The 19567-nt window shown below is 37.0% G+C and overlaps 1 protein-coding gene and 1 pseudogene across 7 annotated transcripts in view; both read left to right on the top strand.

The window, feature by feature from the left end:
- The window catches only part of Ptbp3 (polypyrimidine tract binding protein 3), a 76452-nt gene that overhangs the window by 22470 nt on the left and 34415 nt on the right, over positions 1-19567 (top strand). For 4 of the 7 annotated variants that reach the window (XM_052176561.1, XM_052176564.1, XM_052176565.1 and 1 more), the window contains 3 exons: positions 1487-1568; positions 9515-9684; positions 16389-16535. In XM_052176561.1, the coding sequence (XP_052032521.1) occupies positions 1487-1568; positions 9515-9684; positions 16389-16535 (399 nt within the window). Of the gene's footprint in view, positions 1-1486; positions 1569-9514; positions 9685-16388; positions 16536-19567 lie in introns of those variants that run through there. The other 3 variants (XM_052176566.1, XM_052176563.1, XM_052176567.1) reach the window with 2 other exon arrangements.
- Positions 729-820, top strand: LOC127681976 (uncharacterized; annotated as a pseudogene).

Raw genomic sequence — 19567 nt, 5'->3', positions numbered from 1 at the left:
TATCAGAAATTAGGAGTTTCTGTGCTTTAAATCCTGGTCTTTTAGGTGAGTTGGGATTTTCTTTCATCCTGGTTGGTTAATTCCTTTGTTTTTAGTAGTGTCTTTGTTAAACTTGAATAAAAGAGCCTAGGATAGTAAGTTCTGGATGCCTAAAAGATTTTTGTTTAAATAATTGTTTTTGTAGTAAGGCAGACACTGGAGGTTAGGCCTTCCGCAGGAGCCAACATGTTTGTAGTAGGAGCTGGAGAGATTTTAAAGATTGCCCTATCTTTAAAAGTGGCCTTTGTAGAAAACCAAAGTTTTATTTTCAGTACGCACAGTGGGCAGCTCACAACAGCCTATTTCCAGGGGACCCCCGACGCCTCTTTTAGACCTCCATGGTTCCTCGGCCCCAGCAGCATACATTTACACAAAGAAACATGTAACTTTAAAATGAAAATAAAGTAGTTGTGGTAGTATTATTCTAAAATTTATATACTTATTTGAAGATTAAATTTTATTACCCAGTGAACCAAAAAAATTTTTTTTAATTTACCAGGATGAACAAAATTGATCAATTTGAAGTAGATTAGTTTTGCCTTTTATTTCATATTTATTATCCTTTTATAACTTTGGTTATCTATATTAGGATTATAATGAAAAGGCTTATCTGATACATTTTATCATTGAGTATTCAGATGTTCAAATAGGATAGAATTCTTGTTTGAACAGGTCTGGTAGCTCATCCTGCAGTCCCTGTACTCAGAAGGCTGAAGCAAAGGCTATGTCTATGCTCAGTGTTCTGACCTGTGAACATCTGAATAATTAATAGCCTGACACTCCCTGAAAAAAAAAAAAAAGAAGGCTGAAGCAACAACATAGAGAGATCTCCACTCAGTCTTGGCTATATAATAAGACTCTTATCTCAGAAAAGCCTAGGTCTGAGGCTGGAGCTAAGTCATGTTTGCCTATGGTTAAATCCCCAGCACCAGGAGACGAATGCTTCTCTCTTACCATAAAGAAATGAAATTCTAAAAACATGTTTGCTTAAGAAATAGTATACACCAAAGATAGTTTTTAGGATTAATGATATGGAAATTAATAATTTTTAAAAAAATGACCAGTATAGATATAAATTGTGTCCTTGTAGCTCTATTTTTAAAAATGAGTATTAAAGTCAAGATTCTTAGAATGTTAAATTATTTGCATGTAAATAAAAATCATCAGAATGGTGTAGTCTCTTAAATACAGTTTAGTACTTCAAACACTGAATGATTAGAATTGTCAGAGGCATTTGCAAAATTATGTCCCCAGTATTTTGCTTTTTTTAAAAATAACTATATTGTTAGGCATCTGCTGTAATTTTTTCCTTATCACATGGTTTGCTCCCAGTATTCTTAAATGTCTTTATATTTAAATATATAATGCTTTTGGTAAGTTTAATAGTAAATACAAACCATTATTTTAAAACTTGCTGTACTAATTGAATGCTAATTTTGCTTTTCAGCGGGGATCTGATGAGCTTCTTTCTTCTGGTGTCATTAACGGACCTTCTACCATGAACAATTCTACTTCTGCAGGTGTGTATGGTAAGTTTTAACACCCTGTCTTTTGTTTTCTTTCTGTGAGCTTCTTCCCCCCCCCCCCATTGTTCTTATGGGCCACTGTATACAGTAAAAAAATTGTGAATTTTACTCACTAAGAGAAGGAAAGAGTCAGCTAAGGAAAAAAAGATAGTATTGAAGAACTTTAGGAATGGGTTTACCATGTTGTACATCTACCCCAAAGTAATTGGGAAGGTTTTGTAAGCAGAGCATTTTTTAATATAAACATGTAAACAGTGGTATGGGAGTTGAGACTAAAGCCAGCTTTGTAACACTGAGCTCACATTAGAATCTCTGGAGGAGAAGCTGGGCAGATCCATGGAGTTCAGTGGGTAGTACTTGCTGTGCAGCACGGGGCCTGGTTTTGACTGCCCATGCCTGTTACCCAATATTAGGGTGTGAGGGGGAGAAAAGAGAGAGTCCCTGGAGCTTGTTAGCTAGCTGGTCTAGCCAAAACATGGAGCTCTGGGTTTAGTGAGAGACCCTGTCTCAGAGTGATAGAGGAACACATCCAGATCAATTTCTTGCTGCTATAAGGATGCACATGCATAGCAGGAAGCAGAGAAAGATGAGTGCTAGTACTCACTACCTTTCCCTTTTTCATTCTGGATGTCTCGATCATGGAAAGATACTTCCCACGTTCAGGGTGGGTCTTCCCACATCAGGAAAGCCCTATTGGAAAACCTTCCTAGACTACAGCCAAGGAAGGATTTATCTCCCAGATGAGTCTATTATATGTCTTGGAGTTGACAGTCAAGATTAACCAGCATACTCAGAATAGCTTGGAAGCACTGAAAATGCCTGACTTTAGCCATGAAGGAGAGATGTTTGCCTTTGTTTTTAGAGCTCTTAGGTCATGCATCAGAGATATAAACCTAAGGGGTGTTGCTAGGAATCTAATCCAATCCTTGCTAATGCTAGACCGACCCTACCCAACTAAACTTGTTTGATTCATGCATCTCTTAATGTTCCTTCTAGATTATCCTACATTCCCAGTGCACAGTGTCCTTGAGGGAAGGGTGTGTGTGTGTGTGTGTGTGTATCTGTCTGTCTGTCTTAAATTAATAGCACCTTTAATTTCCTTATGATTTCTACTTGATAATAATGTGGAAAAATTTTTTTCTTTCTTCATGCTGGGAATTGGACCCAAGACCCCACATGTATTAGGATGAAGTTGTATCTTTAGAACCAAAGAAACCTTTAAAAAATAACTTCATTCTTTGTAATAATCCAAATCCAGATTTGTCTGAATTTATGATATGTTCACCTCTGCCTTCAGAAAACTTCTGATGTTACAGATATTTACCACTATGACAGTGTGAGTGTGGCTCAGTCACGACTGCCTGTAATACCAGCTTCAAAGAGTCTAACATTCTCTTTTGGCCCCCATGTGCATCCATATACATTACACACACACACACACACACACACACAGAGAGAGAGAGAGAGAGAGAGAGAGAGAGAGAGAGGCAGGCCATAGGAGTAGTAGACTTTGATGCTCTCTTAAGATATACTTAACCTTTTTTGTTGGTTTGGTTTTTTTTGAGACAGGGTTTCTTTGTATAGCCCTGCTGTCCTAGAACTTGTAGACCAGGCTGGCCTTGAACTCTTAGAAATCTGCCTGCCTCTTCCTCCTGAGCAATGGAATTAAAGGTGTGTGCCACCACTGCTCGACAAGACATAAACATTTTAATGAAGTCATACTGTACACCAAAGTGAGAGCCATGAACACTGCCATTCTGAGTGGTCTTTTTTTCTTTAGTAGAATCAGAAAAAATTAGCAGATAATCTGAATATCAATTTTAAAAATACTTAAGTCTGGGAAACTACTTTGTATTGGAAGAAAATACTTTGTTTGAAATCAGGAATTAGTTTGCATCAATCCTCTTGTATTACACGACTGTTTCATAAAAATGTTTGCCATGCCTGGTCATGAGTGATGGTCTAAAGATGCACGGCTATAAAGTTACCAAAAGACAGAAGAAAACTGAAGTAGAGAGATTATTCCATATACTGTGGTGCAAGTGCAGCAGGTAAGCTTCTGAAGGGTTTATGCCACTCAGAGGACAGAAGCCTTGTATCTGTAGAGGGGCAGGTTCTTTAGTCAACTTCATAGACCACTTGTGTGTGGTCTAAAGCTGAGGCAAAAGCAGTATCTGAAGGAACAACCAACTTTCTGCCATCTTGTTAAATATTAAGCTTTACGGCACTAGTTGTTTCTCTAGAGACAGATCACTGTGTGTCAGGTGCCATGGGTCACTGGGACTTTGTCTTGGAATGTTGGTATATCTAGTAGCTAGATAAAGCTTCATGCTGCTGAATGTCGATTGTTAAAGTGCACAAACTAACTTTTGTGTTGGGCCTTTTTATCTTTGTGCTTTTCAGTAAGAACAGTGTTCTCACTCTGAGTATGTGGCACCAATATTTATAGTTTATAGTAATACCTTAAAATGTTATCTTAGCCAGAACTCAGGAAACCTAAGCAGGACAATTTCAAATTTGCTGACAGCAAGTTCCAGGCCCGACCTCAGTACAAAATTCTATCCTACTTTAAAATGGTAACAGTTTTTACCTTTAATGTTGAACTTTTTAAAATGAATTCAAACATACTAGTTAGAATTGCTCCTGTAATGTTAAGTTGGGATCCCTGAAAGGATTTAGAAGTATGTCAGCATCATGTAATATTGATTTCCTAAAGTTAGCAAAGTTGAACTGTTATAGTTTGCTAATAGAGTTGTTGTCTCTTTATAGTATATACAGGAAAAATTACACATGAAATTAATTAAAGAAAATTACAAGTTGATTTATTGCAAGCTTTTAAACAGAATAGTGATAAAGTTGTATGTCACATATGCCTTGCCAATGATTTTCTACATTTTCAGCTCTTGGCCTGGCCACCAAGTGGTTTAACATGATGGTGCATTCCTTTAGTCCTAGCACTGGAGAAGTGGAGGCAGAAGGATCAGAACTTCAGGATCATCCTTGGCTGTGCATGCATGAGAGAGAGAGGGAGAGGGAGAGGGAGAGGGAGAGGGAGAGGGAGAGGCAATAGATAACAAGATTGAAAGCTCCTAAAAAAAAGAACACCTAACTAATCCTCCTTATTCCTATCCTATTGTTCCTATTGTACCTGCTGCTTTTAAACCAAAAGCTCTTTTTAAATAAAAAAATCATGCTGTCCATGAGAGATTATAAAGAGTGTCAGTCTCTCATTGATTAACTTTCAGATTTAACGGCTCTGTCTAATAAGTAGATGGAACTATAGCAGAAAGCTTAACACTAAAGAATTAACTCTACCAAATCCCATTCTTGCTTATTTTGGTACAACTACTAATAATATAGATATATTTAAAATGAAGATTTTTTATGTTGCATAAGGATACTAGAACACTGGTGCCAAGTTGTGACTCTCCCAGGCAACATGGGGCCTATGGTTATTCTCTTTAGATATTGTTAGCGCTTTTTTAAGATCTCATGTATGATGGGCTACTCGAGGTGTCCAGGAGGTGAAGGCCCTTACTGCCAAGCCTTATGGCCTGAGTGTGATCCCCAGGCCGTTCCTGCAGTGGAAGGAGGACTGACTCCTGTTCTTAACTTCCAAACATCTGCTGTGACACACACGTTTACATAAAATCAATAAATAAAATGTAATAAAAATCCTTTCTTTCTTGTAGGTACATATTTTGTGAGAGCTTTAAAATTATGAAGCTTAGTTCTAAAATAAAGACTATCCCTTCCTATGAGCTTTACCTAAAATAGACTTAAAGATATTTTGACTCAACTTACATTTATTTGTTACTGTAATATGCTGCTTATGCTGCTTTCTCTTGTGTGTGTGCTCACACACCCTCGTGTACAGGGAAATGTTTTTTATATCTGGGAACTTGAACGTGGATCTGCAGTTTTAAGGTTTTGTTTTTTGTTTTTTTGTCCTCTGGTAACTATGAAAACATTTCAACACTTAATAACTCATATTCTCCTTTAAATATAGTTGTACAAACTAATGGCAGAGACTGATACTATTCTGTTTGTTTACTAAAAGAACTGTTTTTCTTTCAGCCCATTGTTACCCAGATTAAATAGCTACTTTTAAAGTCTTCCTTGTAGCTGCTGGTGGCCTTGACTAGTACAAATGTTTTATGGGATCTATTGGTCATCTCTGTATACTGTTCATCTTTTCTCCTACTGCTTGGAGGACTTCTACCTTTCATCTCAGATTGTAGAGATGATGGTTACCTTAGCAATAGAGACAACTTAGAGCCTGTCACTCATAGTTTTGTATGTTGCTATTACAAAGATGTAATATGCAATGTTGCTTAACTTCACAAGCATAATGCTAAATGTTATATATTTAACATATATCAGTATATGTTATATTATTGGCTCATTTACACAATGATTAAAACACAAATACTAATCTATGTTGTAAAAAATCTAGATATGTTTGGAAGATAACTGTAAATGGAAAGAGAAAAAATTTCATGTGCATAAAGCACATGTGTGTTTCTGTGTGAGTGAATGTGTTGTGTGTGGGTGTCTCAGGATACCAATAGAGGCTGTTGGATCCCTTAGACCTGGGGTTATAGGTGGCCACCCACCTCATGTAGGTGCTGGAAATTGATTAGGGAGGAGTAACAGCAAGAGGTCTTAACTTCTGATCCATCATTTCAGCCCAGTATTCTACTTCTTGATTTGGCTGCTGATTATGCAGTCTATTTATGAAGCTATGGTAATATTAATACTAAAATCCATTAATGACTACAGTATAAAAAGAAGGTTATAGAGAAACACTTTAATACAGTTATGAGTTCTAATATTTATAAGACTGTTAGTGGTCATTCTAATGTCTATTTTCCTTTCCTTTCAAAACAGAATTCTCAAATTATTACTAGACTGCCACACAAGAATAAAATACCAATTTCCTCTTCCCATTTGAAAGTGGAAGGTCAGTGGTAAAGGAAGATTGACAGAGATGAAGTCCAGCTTTAACTTTTCTTAACCTCTTCTCTAGGAATGGGAATGATGGTGATAGTGGTGGTTTGAGTAAGAATGGCCACCATAGGCTGATTATTTGATTGCTTAGTCATCAGGCAGTGGCCGCACTTGAGAAGAGTTAGGAAGTGTGCCCTTGTTGGGATAGGTGTGGTCTTGGTGAAGGAAGTTTATCACTGGGAAGGGTGGGGGTTGGGGTTCAAAAGCCTAAGCCAAGCCTTGTGTCACTCTCTCTCTCTTGGCAGTGGATCAGGGTATAGCTCTCAATACTTCTCCAACACTATGGTTGCTGCCATGCCCCCAGTCATGATAATGGACTAATAAACCTCTGAAACTATAAGCAAGCCCACAATTAAACGCTTTCTTTTCTAAGAGTTACCTTAATCATGGTGTTTCTTCATAGCAATAGAACAGTGACTAAGAAGTGATAAAGTGTTATTTTACAATTTGAACAGTAGTCATAAATTGTAGTAGAAGATCATATTAGAAATCTGCTTCCTAATCAAGAAGTCAAATCTACCCATATTTCAGAAGATCTAAAAATACACTCAAGTCTGTAATTTGTTTTGAATTACAGCAGTCTTACCTGTATTTGAGTTAACATTCATACTTAAATAATACTCCCATGATTGGCCTGGTTTAGTCCATGCATACAAGAACAGGCCCAAAACAAGAAATTATAAAATATGTCACTACATCAGATGAGTGGAGAGAAAATCTTATGATATTAATAAAAGCATAATTATAACTGTTAGTAATAAGTACAAAATAAAACAAAAGCAAATTAGTGAGATAATCTTTGTAATCATATGCTTGAAATAATTTTCATTTGAATCACTATAAAATCTGGAAGACTAATGACATAGCTTGTACGAGGTCCTAGGCGCAGTACCCAGAGCAATAACATGGCAGGGTGCTAGCAGTATAGTTACAGACACACATTTGGGAGCAAGTGGGGTGTGTGTGTGTATGTGTGTGTGTGGGTCTGTATAGGAGGGGGGACAGTGGGAAATGTTTTAGGTCAAGTTGTATGCCACAGACACAACATTAAATATTGCTGTGTTTTTATATGGCCCTCATGGTATTTATTTATATAGGATTATAGGTAGTAAATTTTAATTAATTTTTAGAAAAGGGATATTAGGAATTTGGCTTGATTGTATTTTTCTACCAATAGGACAAATATATTTAATATTTAAAAGGATTATAATGAAATTTGAAAATAGTTATATTTGGCCTGTCTTCATACTATTCCTAGAAGAAAAATATTTCTGAATTTCATCTGCATAAACTTGAGTAATCATTGTAGGCAGGTCAATTGTAGTTAGTATGATTTGAATGAACTTTTGCTATGTGCTAGGATAGTCGGTTCCTATTTGCAGTGGCTGGTCTGAAGTTGTAGAGCAGGACAGCACCGTGGGGACGTGCTATGCTGTAGAGAGCTGAACAGCATGCCTGGAGGGTGAAGTATGGATGGAGGGCATATTGGAAAATATGTATTTCAACCATGATCCGTTGTTTACTACTGAGTAGGATTACCATAAGAACACAAAATTTAGCTAATAGAGTGAGAAAGCCTATAATGCTTAAGAAATAAACTAAAATTTTACATATAACTCATCCAGATCATGTTGGTTGCATTAGGCACAAAATTTATATCATAATCTTTCTTAAAATTTATTGTTTGTTTGTGTGTTTATGTGTTTGTTTGTTTGTTTGTTTGTTTGTGTGAGCCCTGGCTGGCCTGGAACTCACTCTTTTAGATCAGGCTGGCTTCAAACTCAGCGACCTACTCGCCACTGCCTTCTGCCTGCTGACTAAAGTGTGTGTGTGCCACAGCCTGGCTTAAAGTTTATTGTTTTAATTCTTTTTATTTTGCAGCATAAAAATTTGAAAAAGGTTCTCTAAAAATATATTAGTGTGCTGGAGATATTGATAAATAAGGTTAAGAGCATTGGATGCTCTTGTAGAAGACCCAGGTTCAGGTCCTAGCACCCACATGGCAGCTTCAAATTGTGCATAATCTCAATTCCAGGAACTCTAGTACCTAGTTCTGGTTCCTTGGGCACCAGGCATGCAGAATGTACATACATGCATGCAGGAAAAGCACTTATACCCCTAAAGACAAAAATACACATGAGACATTTTGAACATTGAGTTTAGAGGTATAGTCATACTTCAGTTAGTTATTGGCATGCTTTCTGAAAAAGCAGTGAACATCCTAGAGCAGGGGCTCTTCACCTGGGGGCCACGACATGTGGGAGTTGAACTATCCTTTCATAGGGGTACTTGAGACAATCAGAAAATACAAATATTCATATTATAATTTATAAAAAGCAAAATGACAGTTTTGAAATAGCAAAATATCAGGAAGGTCGAGAACCACTGTCCTACAGTGTGCTTATACAGACCTGTAACTCACTCTTTAGATCAGGCTAGCTTCGAACTCAGAGATCTGCTAGCTACTGCCTTCTGACTGCTGGGACTTCTGACTTACTAGACTTAGGTGTATATGGTGTATGTGGTTTAGCTTATGCCTCAGACTGTAAACCTGTGCACATTGACTTTGTGTAAACCTCTCACTGTATTGAATACTATAGGTGGTTGTAGTTAAAGTGTTGTATATCTAAACTTAGAAAAAGTATACTTGTGGTTAATGCTTATCGCATGAAAGTGATATGTGACTGTATGAAGCAATTTAATTGATTTATCCTAATACTTTTACTTAAAAGTAAAAGCAGATAACAATTAAATGTAATGGCCACAGTGAAAGACCAAAAGTAGGTTCCTTAAGAGGTGGTTGGTTTCATTCCACTCTTCAACCCACAGCTCCATGAATTTCAAATCTGGTGCACTAGGTCAAGTGTGGCAATTTAGTTAATATAGTATGTCAACCCAAATTAGTTTCAGTAATTAAAAAAAATCTTATGTTTTTTTAGCTAATGGGAATGACAACAAGAAATTTAAAGGAGATAGACCTCCCTGTTCGCCTTCCCGTGTTCTCCATCTTCGAAAAATTCCATGTGATGTCACCGAAGCAGAGGTCATATCATTAGGTCTACCATTTGGCAAAGTAACTAATCTTTTGATGTTGAAAGGAAAAAGCCAGGTATGTAATATTTAAAGATTGACACTAAGTGATTATCTTCTGGGTGTTAGTATTTCATATAATTTTTATTTTCTTGAACTTAAAAATAACTATTGATTTGAGACAGTGTCTCTGTGTTGCTCTGACTGATGTAAAATTTATAAGCTCAAGTGACCTTTCTAAAGTTCTTCCTTCTAAGTATCTGGGACCACAAGAGTATATACCACCTTGCTGGATATTCAGTTTTACTTTCTATCTGTGACCACAAATTAGTTTTTAAGTTGATTTTTTTCCTTGTATGACAACAAACAACACAAAGAGGAAAATTTCTTATCTATTGATTTGTGGTCATTTTCTTTAAGACCTATTTTATGTTTTACTTACTTGATGTTTTTAACTATAGGATGATTCCTAAAAATATCCTGTAATACCTGAGACCCTGATAGAGAAATTATAAATTGCACTTCATTTGTCCAACTAAAGAACAGTTAAGTTTTCCAAACAGTGCAGTTAACACCATAAACTAAAGGTCTGATTGGTTTTTACATGGGCTTTAAGAGTTGGGAGCAGCTGGGTTTGTGTAGCACACTCCTTTAATCCCAATGCTAGAGAGGTAGAGGTAGGGTGAGTCTCTGAGTTCAAGGCCAGCCTGTTTATTTCCATACATAGTAAGTTCCAGGACAGCCAGGACTATGTTAAAAGATCCTGTCTTATAACCAAACAAACAACAGCACAGAAAGGTTTGGGAGTTACATCATTTATAAAATAAAATGGAATGTTTAGCTGGATATGACTGAATAGTTAGTGTTTTAAAAGTGGAAGCAAACATTTTCTTAAAGGCTCAGCAGTTAGTTAGAACCCTTGTTGCTTGTGCAGAGGACCTAGGTTCAGTTTCCAGGCCATAAGTGGTAGCCCATAGCTGGCTGTGGGCATCAGGCTTATACTTGGTGCACATATATACAGTCAGGCAAACACATATATAAGATAGAAAATGAATCATTTTTATAATGGATTGGTTTACAGTAGGCCAGTTGTAAAGTTCATTTCTTTTTGTATTAAAAAAGTGCTGTGAATCTTCTCCTTTAATTTGGTCTGTTCCTTTAATAAAGTCTGTTGCTTTAGGCTAGCCCAAAACAATGTTATGTCTCCTGCTTCCATAAAACCATTATGCATATTCTAGTTATAGAATTATTGTGTAGCTTCTTTAATAATTTGAGAGACATAAGAGAAACTTCATTGTACAAATGAGTTTTTACATTAAATTATTTTTTAAGATTTATTACTTATTCTTGGTACTTTTGTGAGTTTCGTACATTGATTGGTCATACTCACTCCCCTGTCCCAACTCTTCTCATGCCTCCTCCTCTTTCCTCCCCTTCTAACTGTTTTGTTTTTTAAACATCTCAGGATACATTTTAATAGAAACATACAAATATACAATTTATGTGTATAAATGGGATACGATTTGATGTTTTAGTTCACGAATATATCATATATTTAAATCATATTCAAAACATCTGAAACATTCTTTTTTTTTTTTTAGATTTATTTTATTTATATGGGTACACTGTAGCTGTCTTTATACACACCAGAAGAAGGCATCAAATACCATTACAGTTGGTTGTGAGCCACCATGTGGTTGCTGGGAATTGAACTCAGGACCTCTGGAAGAGCAGACATTGCTCTTAACCACTGAGCCATCTCTCCAGCCCTGAAACATTCTTTTCACACCCCGCCCCTGCTCTTTGGGGGGAGGAACGGGAGGGAAATTATGATAGAGGGAGGGAGCAGTTGTTAGGGTCTGACCCTAGGACTTTTCTTGTGCTGGTCAAGTACTCAAGCTACAATCTGATAATATTATTTCTTTATGATGAAAACATTTAAAATCCTGTTTCTTAGTCTTTTTAATTACACAGTGTATTATCATTATCTTTAAATACCTTATTAAGAAAAAGCACAAAAGAATCTTTACTCCTACAGATAGATAGCTTAGACAAGCTTAAACCAGCTGTTTACAGCCTGTGCATCAAGACCTCCCTTTCATGGAGGTTGCATATCAGATTTCCTGCATATCATATTATAATGTAGCAAAATTATAGTTATGAGATAGCAAAAAAATGTGTTTGGGGGTTACCACAGCATAAGAAATTGTGTTAAAGAGTTGAAGCATTAGGAAGTTGAGAACCACTGGTGTAGACAAGTTTACTGATCGCTTTCCCAAGTTTTGTGTCTCACTAATTTCCCCAGCCCCTAGTAACTACCTTTCTATGCCTGACTTGTGTGAGAATAGCATTTTGAAAGATTCGACATATCTGTGAAATAGTGCAATGCTTATCTTTGCATAGTTTACTGAACACAACAGTCTTCAGTTCATTTTGTTATATACAGGTATCACATTTCCTTTATTGAGTCACTGGTTGGTAGACACAAGTTGGTGCTGTGTGAGAGTGCAAATGTCTCTGACTTTCTGATTTTGTTGCTTTTGGATAAACATCCCATAATGGGTTGCTAGCTCTATTTAATTTTTTTTATAAAAAGGAATCTCTATTCTGTTTGTATAATAGTTAAATCAATTTAATCATGTTCCCACTAGCAGTACAAATAAGGCCCTCAACACAATTGTTGCTAATTTAACCTGTCTCAGAAGTTATAGCAGTCTACATAGCTAAATCCATACATAGGGTAAGACACGAAATGTCTGAAAGCTTCCTACTTGTCTGCCTTCCCCTGTGATTCCTCCTATCCCGTATTAATATAGTAATTATTAGGTACCAAGTGTCATTTGAATGATTCCAGTCAAGTGACTTCATGTAGGAAGTTGTTCCTGTAGTTCTCTAATTTTAGTAACTGATCCTGTGTATCTTACTTTTAAAATAATCTTTATTTGGAGAGTTTGAAGCTATTTTATTTTCTAATATCTCCAGATCTTATATGAAATGTGATAGATATATGTGCATCTGTGTTTTTGTTGTTTGTTTTTTGAGACAGGTTTTTCTTTGTAGCCTGGGCTGATATGGAACTTGCTCTGTTCCAGACTCAGCAATCTGCCTTTCTCTGTCTCCCATATACTAGGATTAAAGGCAAGGGCTACCATCACTTGGCCAAATCTGTGTTTTTAAGAAACCTTCAACACTTATTTCTAAGCCCTAGTAACATTAGCTAAAATCATGTGGCCAGCTAGGGAGTGGAGGCTAAGACTGTAGGTAGTGAGTAGTATTCAAGGACTTCTTCATACTGTTTGGAGCAGACATGAGTAAGTGCATATGGAATGTAGCAAATTCTTGGTATCATAAATTAATGCTCTCTGCCGACAGTGCACACTTGATTTCTTATTGTGGGTTGGAGTTTTAAATCTTAAAGAAATTCTTACCATAATCTTAAATTGGGAAACCTTTAAGTAATTAAAAGTATTTCACATATATAATGAAAAAAGTCACAAACAGAGGGTTTTTTTTTTATAATGTGATATTACCCAGTCCTGTTTTTTGCTGGTAATAATTCAAAGTGCTGTGTGCAGTGTGTGTGTGTGTGTGTGTGTGTGTGTGTGTGTGTGTACATATATAATGTACAGATGTGTAAACATGTTTATGTGAATACAGGGTGTAAGCAAATAGTACATATACATAAAACAGAAAAAGTATGTTACACAAATTTATATGTAGCTTTTGCTTTAAAGTATTCAGGATGAGTGTAGGTCAGAAGTATAATTGAAAAATGAGATAAAACTGAATGTGAGGGCTGGCTCCATGGTAAAGAGCACTGGCTGCTCTTCCACAAGATCTGGGTTGGAGTCCCATCACCCGCATGGTAATTTCCCAACTGTCTGTAACTTGGGATCCAACTCCCTTTTCTGGCGTCTCTGGGCAGTGCATTCATATGGGCATAGATATACATGCGACATAAAACCCCATGCACACTAATAAAGTTAAAATTTTTGAAAAAGAAAACAGAATGTGTATGCTTCCATTTTGAGTGGGTGCCTTCATACACTGATATTTTCTAGTTCTTTCCTGCAGAATCCCAGACAGACCACCTAACTAACACTCTAACAGTCATTTCATGTTTGGGTTATAAGAGTTATAGATTGCTTATGTGTCTGAATATTTAAATAGAGGAAACTGAGGGTCGTGGGAGTTTGTGACTTAAGTTCCAGGAGGTAGTTACAGTAGGTAGGTAGAGATTTAGATCAGGTTTTTACTCAGGCAATGATGATTTCTCATTCCCTGCTGTCAAATCAGATATGTTGGTTCCTTGGTGGCAATGTTTGTGAGGAACTCTGAAAAAGAACATTCCATTTCACCTGTAGGTGGCTGGTGTATAAAAATGAAGAAGTGCGAGTTATTATTTCAGATCTTATTTGAGAATTTAGATAGAGTAGTATTTTTCAACCAACTGTCCCCTTTCCCTTCAACAGGGCTTTCAACTTTTCTTTTTTTTTTGTAATATTTTTATTTTCTATATTCTTTGTTTACATTCCAAATGATTTCCCCTTTCCCAGATCCCCCTTCCCCATATGTCCCATAAACCTTTGTCTCTCCATCCATTTTCCAATCACCTCCCTCCTTTTTCTCTGTCCTTATATTCCTCTCCACTGCTAAATCAGTCCTTTCCAGGATCAGGACCCTCTCCATACTTCTTCATGGGAGTCATTTGTTATGTGATTTGTGCCTTGGGTATTCAGAGCTTCTGGGCTAATTAATATCCACTTGTCAGAGAATGCATTCCATGTGTATTCTTTTGTGATTGGGTTACCTCACTTAGGATGATATTTTCCAGATCAAACCATTTGCCTAAAAATTTTGTGAATTCATTTGTTTCTAATTGCTGAGTAGTATTCCATGGTGTAAATATACCACATTTGCTGTGTCCATTCCTCCTTTGAGGGAAATCTGGGTTCTTTCCAGCTTCTGGCTATTATAAATAAGGCTGCTATGAACATAATGGAGCATGTGTCTTTATTGCATGCCGGGGAATCCTTTGGGTATATGCCCAGGAGAGGTATAGCAGGGTCCTCCGGAAGTGTCATGTCCAGTTTTCTGAGGAACCGCCAGACTGATTTCCAAAGTAGTTGTACCATCTTACAGCCCCACCAGCAGTGGAGGAGTGTTCCTCTTTCTCCACATCCTCTCCAACACCTGCTGTCTCCTGAGTTTTTGACCTTAGCCATTCTGACTGGTGTAAGGTGAAATCTCAGGGCTATTTTGATTTGCATTTCCCTAATGACTAATGATGTCGAGCACTTCTTAAGGTGCTTCTCGGCCATACGAATTTCTTCAGGTGAAAATTCTTTGTTTAGATCTGTACCCCATTTTTTAATAGGGTTCTTTGGTTCCCTGGGGGTCTAACTTCTTGAGTTCTTTGTATATATTGGATATTAGCCCTCTATCAGATGTAGGGTTGGTGAATATCCTTTCCCAATTTGATGGTTGCCGTTTTGTTCCTTTAACGATCTCCTTTGCCTTACAGAAACTTTGTAATTTTATGAGGTCCCATTTGTCAATTCTTGATCTTATAGCATAAGCTATTGGTGTTCTGTTCAGGAACTTTTCCCCTGTGCCCATGTCCTCAAGGGTCTTCCCCAGTTTCTTTTCTATTAGTTTCAGTGTGTCTGGTTTTACATGGAGGTCCTTGATCCACTTGGAGTGAAGTTTAGTACATGGAGATAAGAATGGATCAATTCGCATTCTTCTGCATGCTGACCTCCAATTGAACCAGCACCATTTGTTGAAAAGGCTATCTTTTTTCTACTGGATGTTTTCAGCTTCTTTGTCGAAGATCAAGTGACCATAGGTGTGTAGATTCATTTCTGGATCTTCAATTCTATTCCATTGGTCCACTTGTCTGTCACTGTGCCAATACCATGCAGTTTTTAACACTATTGCTCTGTAATATTGCTTGAAGTCAGGGATACTGATTCCCCCAGAATGTCTTTGTTGTTGAGAATAGTTTTAGCTATCCTGGGTTTTTTGTTATTCCAGATGAATTTGAGAATTGCTTTTTTTAACTCTGTGAAGAACTGAGTTGGGATTTTGATGGGGATTGCGTTGAATCTATAGATCGCTTTTGGCAAGATGGGCATTTTAACTATATTAAAGGATTGGCAGATTTTTCCATTTTCTGAGGTCTTCTTCGATTTCCTTCTTCAGAGACCTGAAGTTCTTGTTGTATAGATCTTTCACTTGTTTGGTTAGAGTCACACCAAGATACTTTATATTGTTTGTGGCTATTGTGAAGGGTGTCATTGTTTTAAAGTAGGGCCTTACTATGCTCTGTACCAGGCAGTCCTGCAACTCAGAGTCTTTCCCAGTGCTGGGACTAAAGGTGTATACCGCTATACTAACACTTGGACTGTTGTTTTTAACCTCTTTATTTGTCTTTATTGAATGAAATTTTAGCATCTCTTTTGTGTACTCTAGCAGTTTAACCCAAGATTTTACAAAAAAAATTTTTAAATTAATAGCTCCTAAGAATATTCATTTGTAACAGTGACGTAAACATTTATTTTTATTTTTAGTCGTTTGAAGAAATAGGAATTAAAAAAAATCAAACATAAAACATAACAAAATAATTTAATCACCTGGCAGTTTCCTAAGTTGGAAACTTTTATTGGACCCAGTTTATCAAATTTATTTTATCCCTTTGGGGACAGTGTCATGTATGGTGAGAAAGCAAAAGTTTAGACCAGTATGGAATGATTCTTAATTATCTTCTTGTATTTATTGCAGGCCTTTTTAGAAATGGCTTCTGAAGAAGCTGCTGTTACTATGATAAATTATTACACTCCTGTTACTCCTCATCTTCGAAGTCAGCCTGTGTATATCCAGTATTCCAATCACCGAGAACTTAAGACTGACAATCTGCCTAATCAGGCTGTAAGTATTTTTTAGGCATTATTTTTCTTCCTTTTAGTACCTGTTATTAGGATTTCATATGTATATGTAATTTGTTCTTAAATGCTTAATAATAAAAACAGTTTCATTTGTAAACTTTGGAAGTTATAGTGTTAGAAATGACACTTACTGGGCTGTGCATGGGTAACATTCTTGTAATTCTAGAAGTAGGAAGCTTGACTACTCAGGGGAACTTTCCCCCCAAAAAAAAGTTTTAAAAAAGTGCATTTAAAAAAAAGTGTGTGTGTTTTTTTGTGTGTTTGTCTTTTATACGCATGAATGTTTTGTCTGCATGGATGACTGTGAATGTGCCAGATGCCCTGGAACTGGAGTTACAGACAGCTGTAAGCTGTCATTTGGGGGCTGTGAATTGAACCCAGGTCCTCTAGAAGAGCAGCTGGTGCTCTTCACCATTGAGCCATCTCCCTAGCCCGTGTGCTTTATTTTTTTAAATATCTTTTAGAATTGTAGCCGGGCATGGTGGCGCATGCCTATAATCCCAGCACTTAGGAGGCAGAGGCAGCTGGATTTCTGAGTTCGAGGCCAGCCTGGTCTAGAGAGTGAGTTCTAGGACAGCCAGGACTATAAAGAGAAACCCTGTCTTAAAAAACCAATATAGAATTGAATATAATGATTTCACTTTCCTCTTTTTTAATCCTTTCTTCAGCCCCTCCCATTCCTCCCGCATTCCTTTTCAAATTCACAACTCTTTTTTCTTTAATTCTTATTATTATGCATGTGCTTTTGTTATTATCCATCCTCATCTTCACACACAGAGTTTCTCTGTGTAGCTTGCTGATTCTGTTTAGTGTTGCTTCTCTGTATATTATTTCAAGACTGACCACCTGGTGTTGGATAACCAATTTGAATACTCATCTCCAGGGAAGCCTAATTCTCCCTTGCTTAGCTGTTGTTAATTGGTGGCTCTTTGTTTAAGAATAGAGACATGTAAGATTTCTTTCTTCCAGTTTCGCATGTTTATCTATGGGTGTTGTTCTTGTTAGGCAGCCATATATTGAGGTAGTTATCATGGATGTGGCTTCCATGTCATTTCTAGGAGATACAGTCTCATAACAGACTTCCTGTCTTCTGGCTTTTATAGTCTCTTCCCCCTTCCCCTATGATGTTCTTGGGTGCAGGAGTTGTGTAGTAGATGTATCATTGGGGTTAGGCCCCTGGCCCAGTTGCTCTCTGTATTTTGACCAGGTATGGTTTTCTGTAATGGTCTCCATCTGGTGCAAAGTGAAACTTCTTCAATGAAAGGTGATCTGTGGGTATAAGAATAAGTATTTAGGTTAAAAGTATTGGTGAGATCAAGAATTCAAGGTCCATACCTAAACATAGTAAAAGTAATGCACAGCAAACAATAGCTAACATCAAACTAAATGGAGAGAAACTTGAAGCAATTTCACTAAAATCAGGGAAAAGACAAGGCTGCCCTCTCTCCTCCAATCTATTCAGTATAGTACTTAAAGTTCTAGCCAAGCAATTAGACAACAAAAGGAGATCAAAGGGATACAAATTGGGAAGGAGGAAGTCAAGATATCACTATTTGCGGATGATATGATAGTATAGATAATCGACCCTAAAAATTATACCAGAGAACTCCTACAGCTGATAAACAACTTTAGCAAAGTGGCTGGATATAAAATTAACTCTAACAAATCAGTGGCCTTCCTCTACTCAAAGGATAAATGGGCTAAGAAAGAAATTAGGGAAACAACATCCTTTGCAATAGTCACAAATATAAAATATCTTGGTGTGAGTCTAATCAAACAAATGAAAGATCTTTATGACAAGAACTTCAAATATCTGAAGAAAGAAATCAAAGAAGACCTCAGATGGAAAGATCTCCCATGCTCATGGATTAGTAGGATTAACATAGTAAAAACAGCCATATTCCAAAAGCAATCTACAGATTCAATACAAACCCCATCAAAATTTCAACTCACTTCTTCATAGTGATAGAGCAATTCTCAAATTCATCTGGAATAACAAAAAACTCAGGATATCAAAAACTGCTCGACAATAAAACTTCTGGGAGAATTACCATCCCTGACCTCAAGCTGTACTACAGAGCAATAGTGATAAAAACCACATGGTATTGGTTCAGAGATAGGCAAGTAGATCAATAGAATAGAATTGAAGACCCAGATACCTATGGTCATTTGGTCTTTGACAAATAAGTCAAAACCATCCAGTGGAAAAAAAGCCAGCATTTTCAACAAATGGTGCTGGTTCAACAGGCAGTCAGCATGTAGAATGCAAATTGATCCATTCTTATCTCCTTGTACAAAACTCAAGTCCAAGTGGATCAAGGACTGCAACATAAAACCAGATACACTGACTCTAATAGAAGAGAAAGTGGGGAAGAGCCTTGAACTCATTGACACAGGGGAAATTTTCCTGAACAGAACACCAGTGGCTTATGCTCTAAGATCAATAATCGGCAAATGGGACCTTATAAAATTGAAAGCTTCTGTGAGGCAAAGGACACTGTCAATAGGACAAAATGGCAGCCCACAGTTTGGGAGATCTTTACCAACCCCTATATCCAATAGAAGGCTAATATCTAAAATATACGAAGAACTCAAGAAGTTAGATTCTAGAGAACCAAATAACCCTGTTATAAAATGGGGTATAGAGCTAAACAAAGAATTCTCAACTGGGGAATTCTGAATGTGTGAGAAGCACCTAAAGAAATGTTTAACATCCTTAGTCATCAGGGAAATGCAAATTAGAAATACCCTGAGATTCCACCTCATACCAGTCAGAATGCTAAGATAAAAAACTCAGGTGACAACAGATGCTGGTGAAGATGTGGAGAAAGGGGCACACTCCTCCATTGCTGGTGGGACTGCAATCTGGTAAAACCACTTTGGAAATCAGTCTGGCTGTTTCTCAGACCATTGGACATAGTACTACCTGAGGACCCAATTATACCACTCTTGGGCTCCAATATATAACAAAGACACGTGTTGTGTTTATAGTCACCTTATTTATAATAGCCAGAT

The sequence above is a fragment of the Apodemus sylvaticus genome, chromosome 3 (assembly GCF_947179515.1).
Source record: "Apodemus sylvaticus chromosome 3, mApoSyl1.1, whole genome shotgun sequence".
Lineage (NCBI taxonomy): Eukaryota > Metazoa > Chordata > Mammalia > Rodentia > Muridae > Apodemus > Apodemus sylvaticus.
The sequence above is the reverse complement of the archived record's forward strand: the minus strand, read 5'-3'. Positions and strand labels throughout refer to the sequence as shown.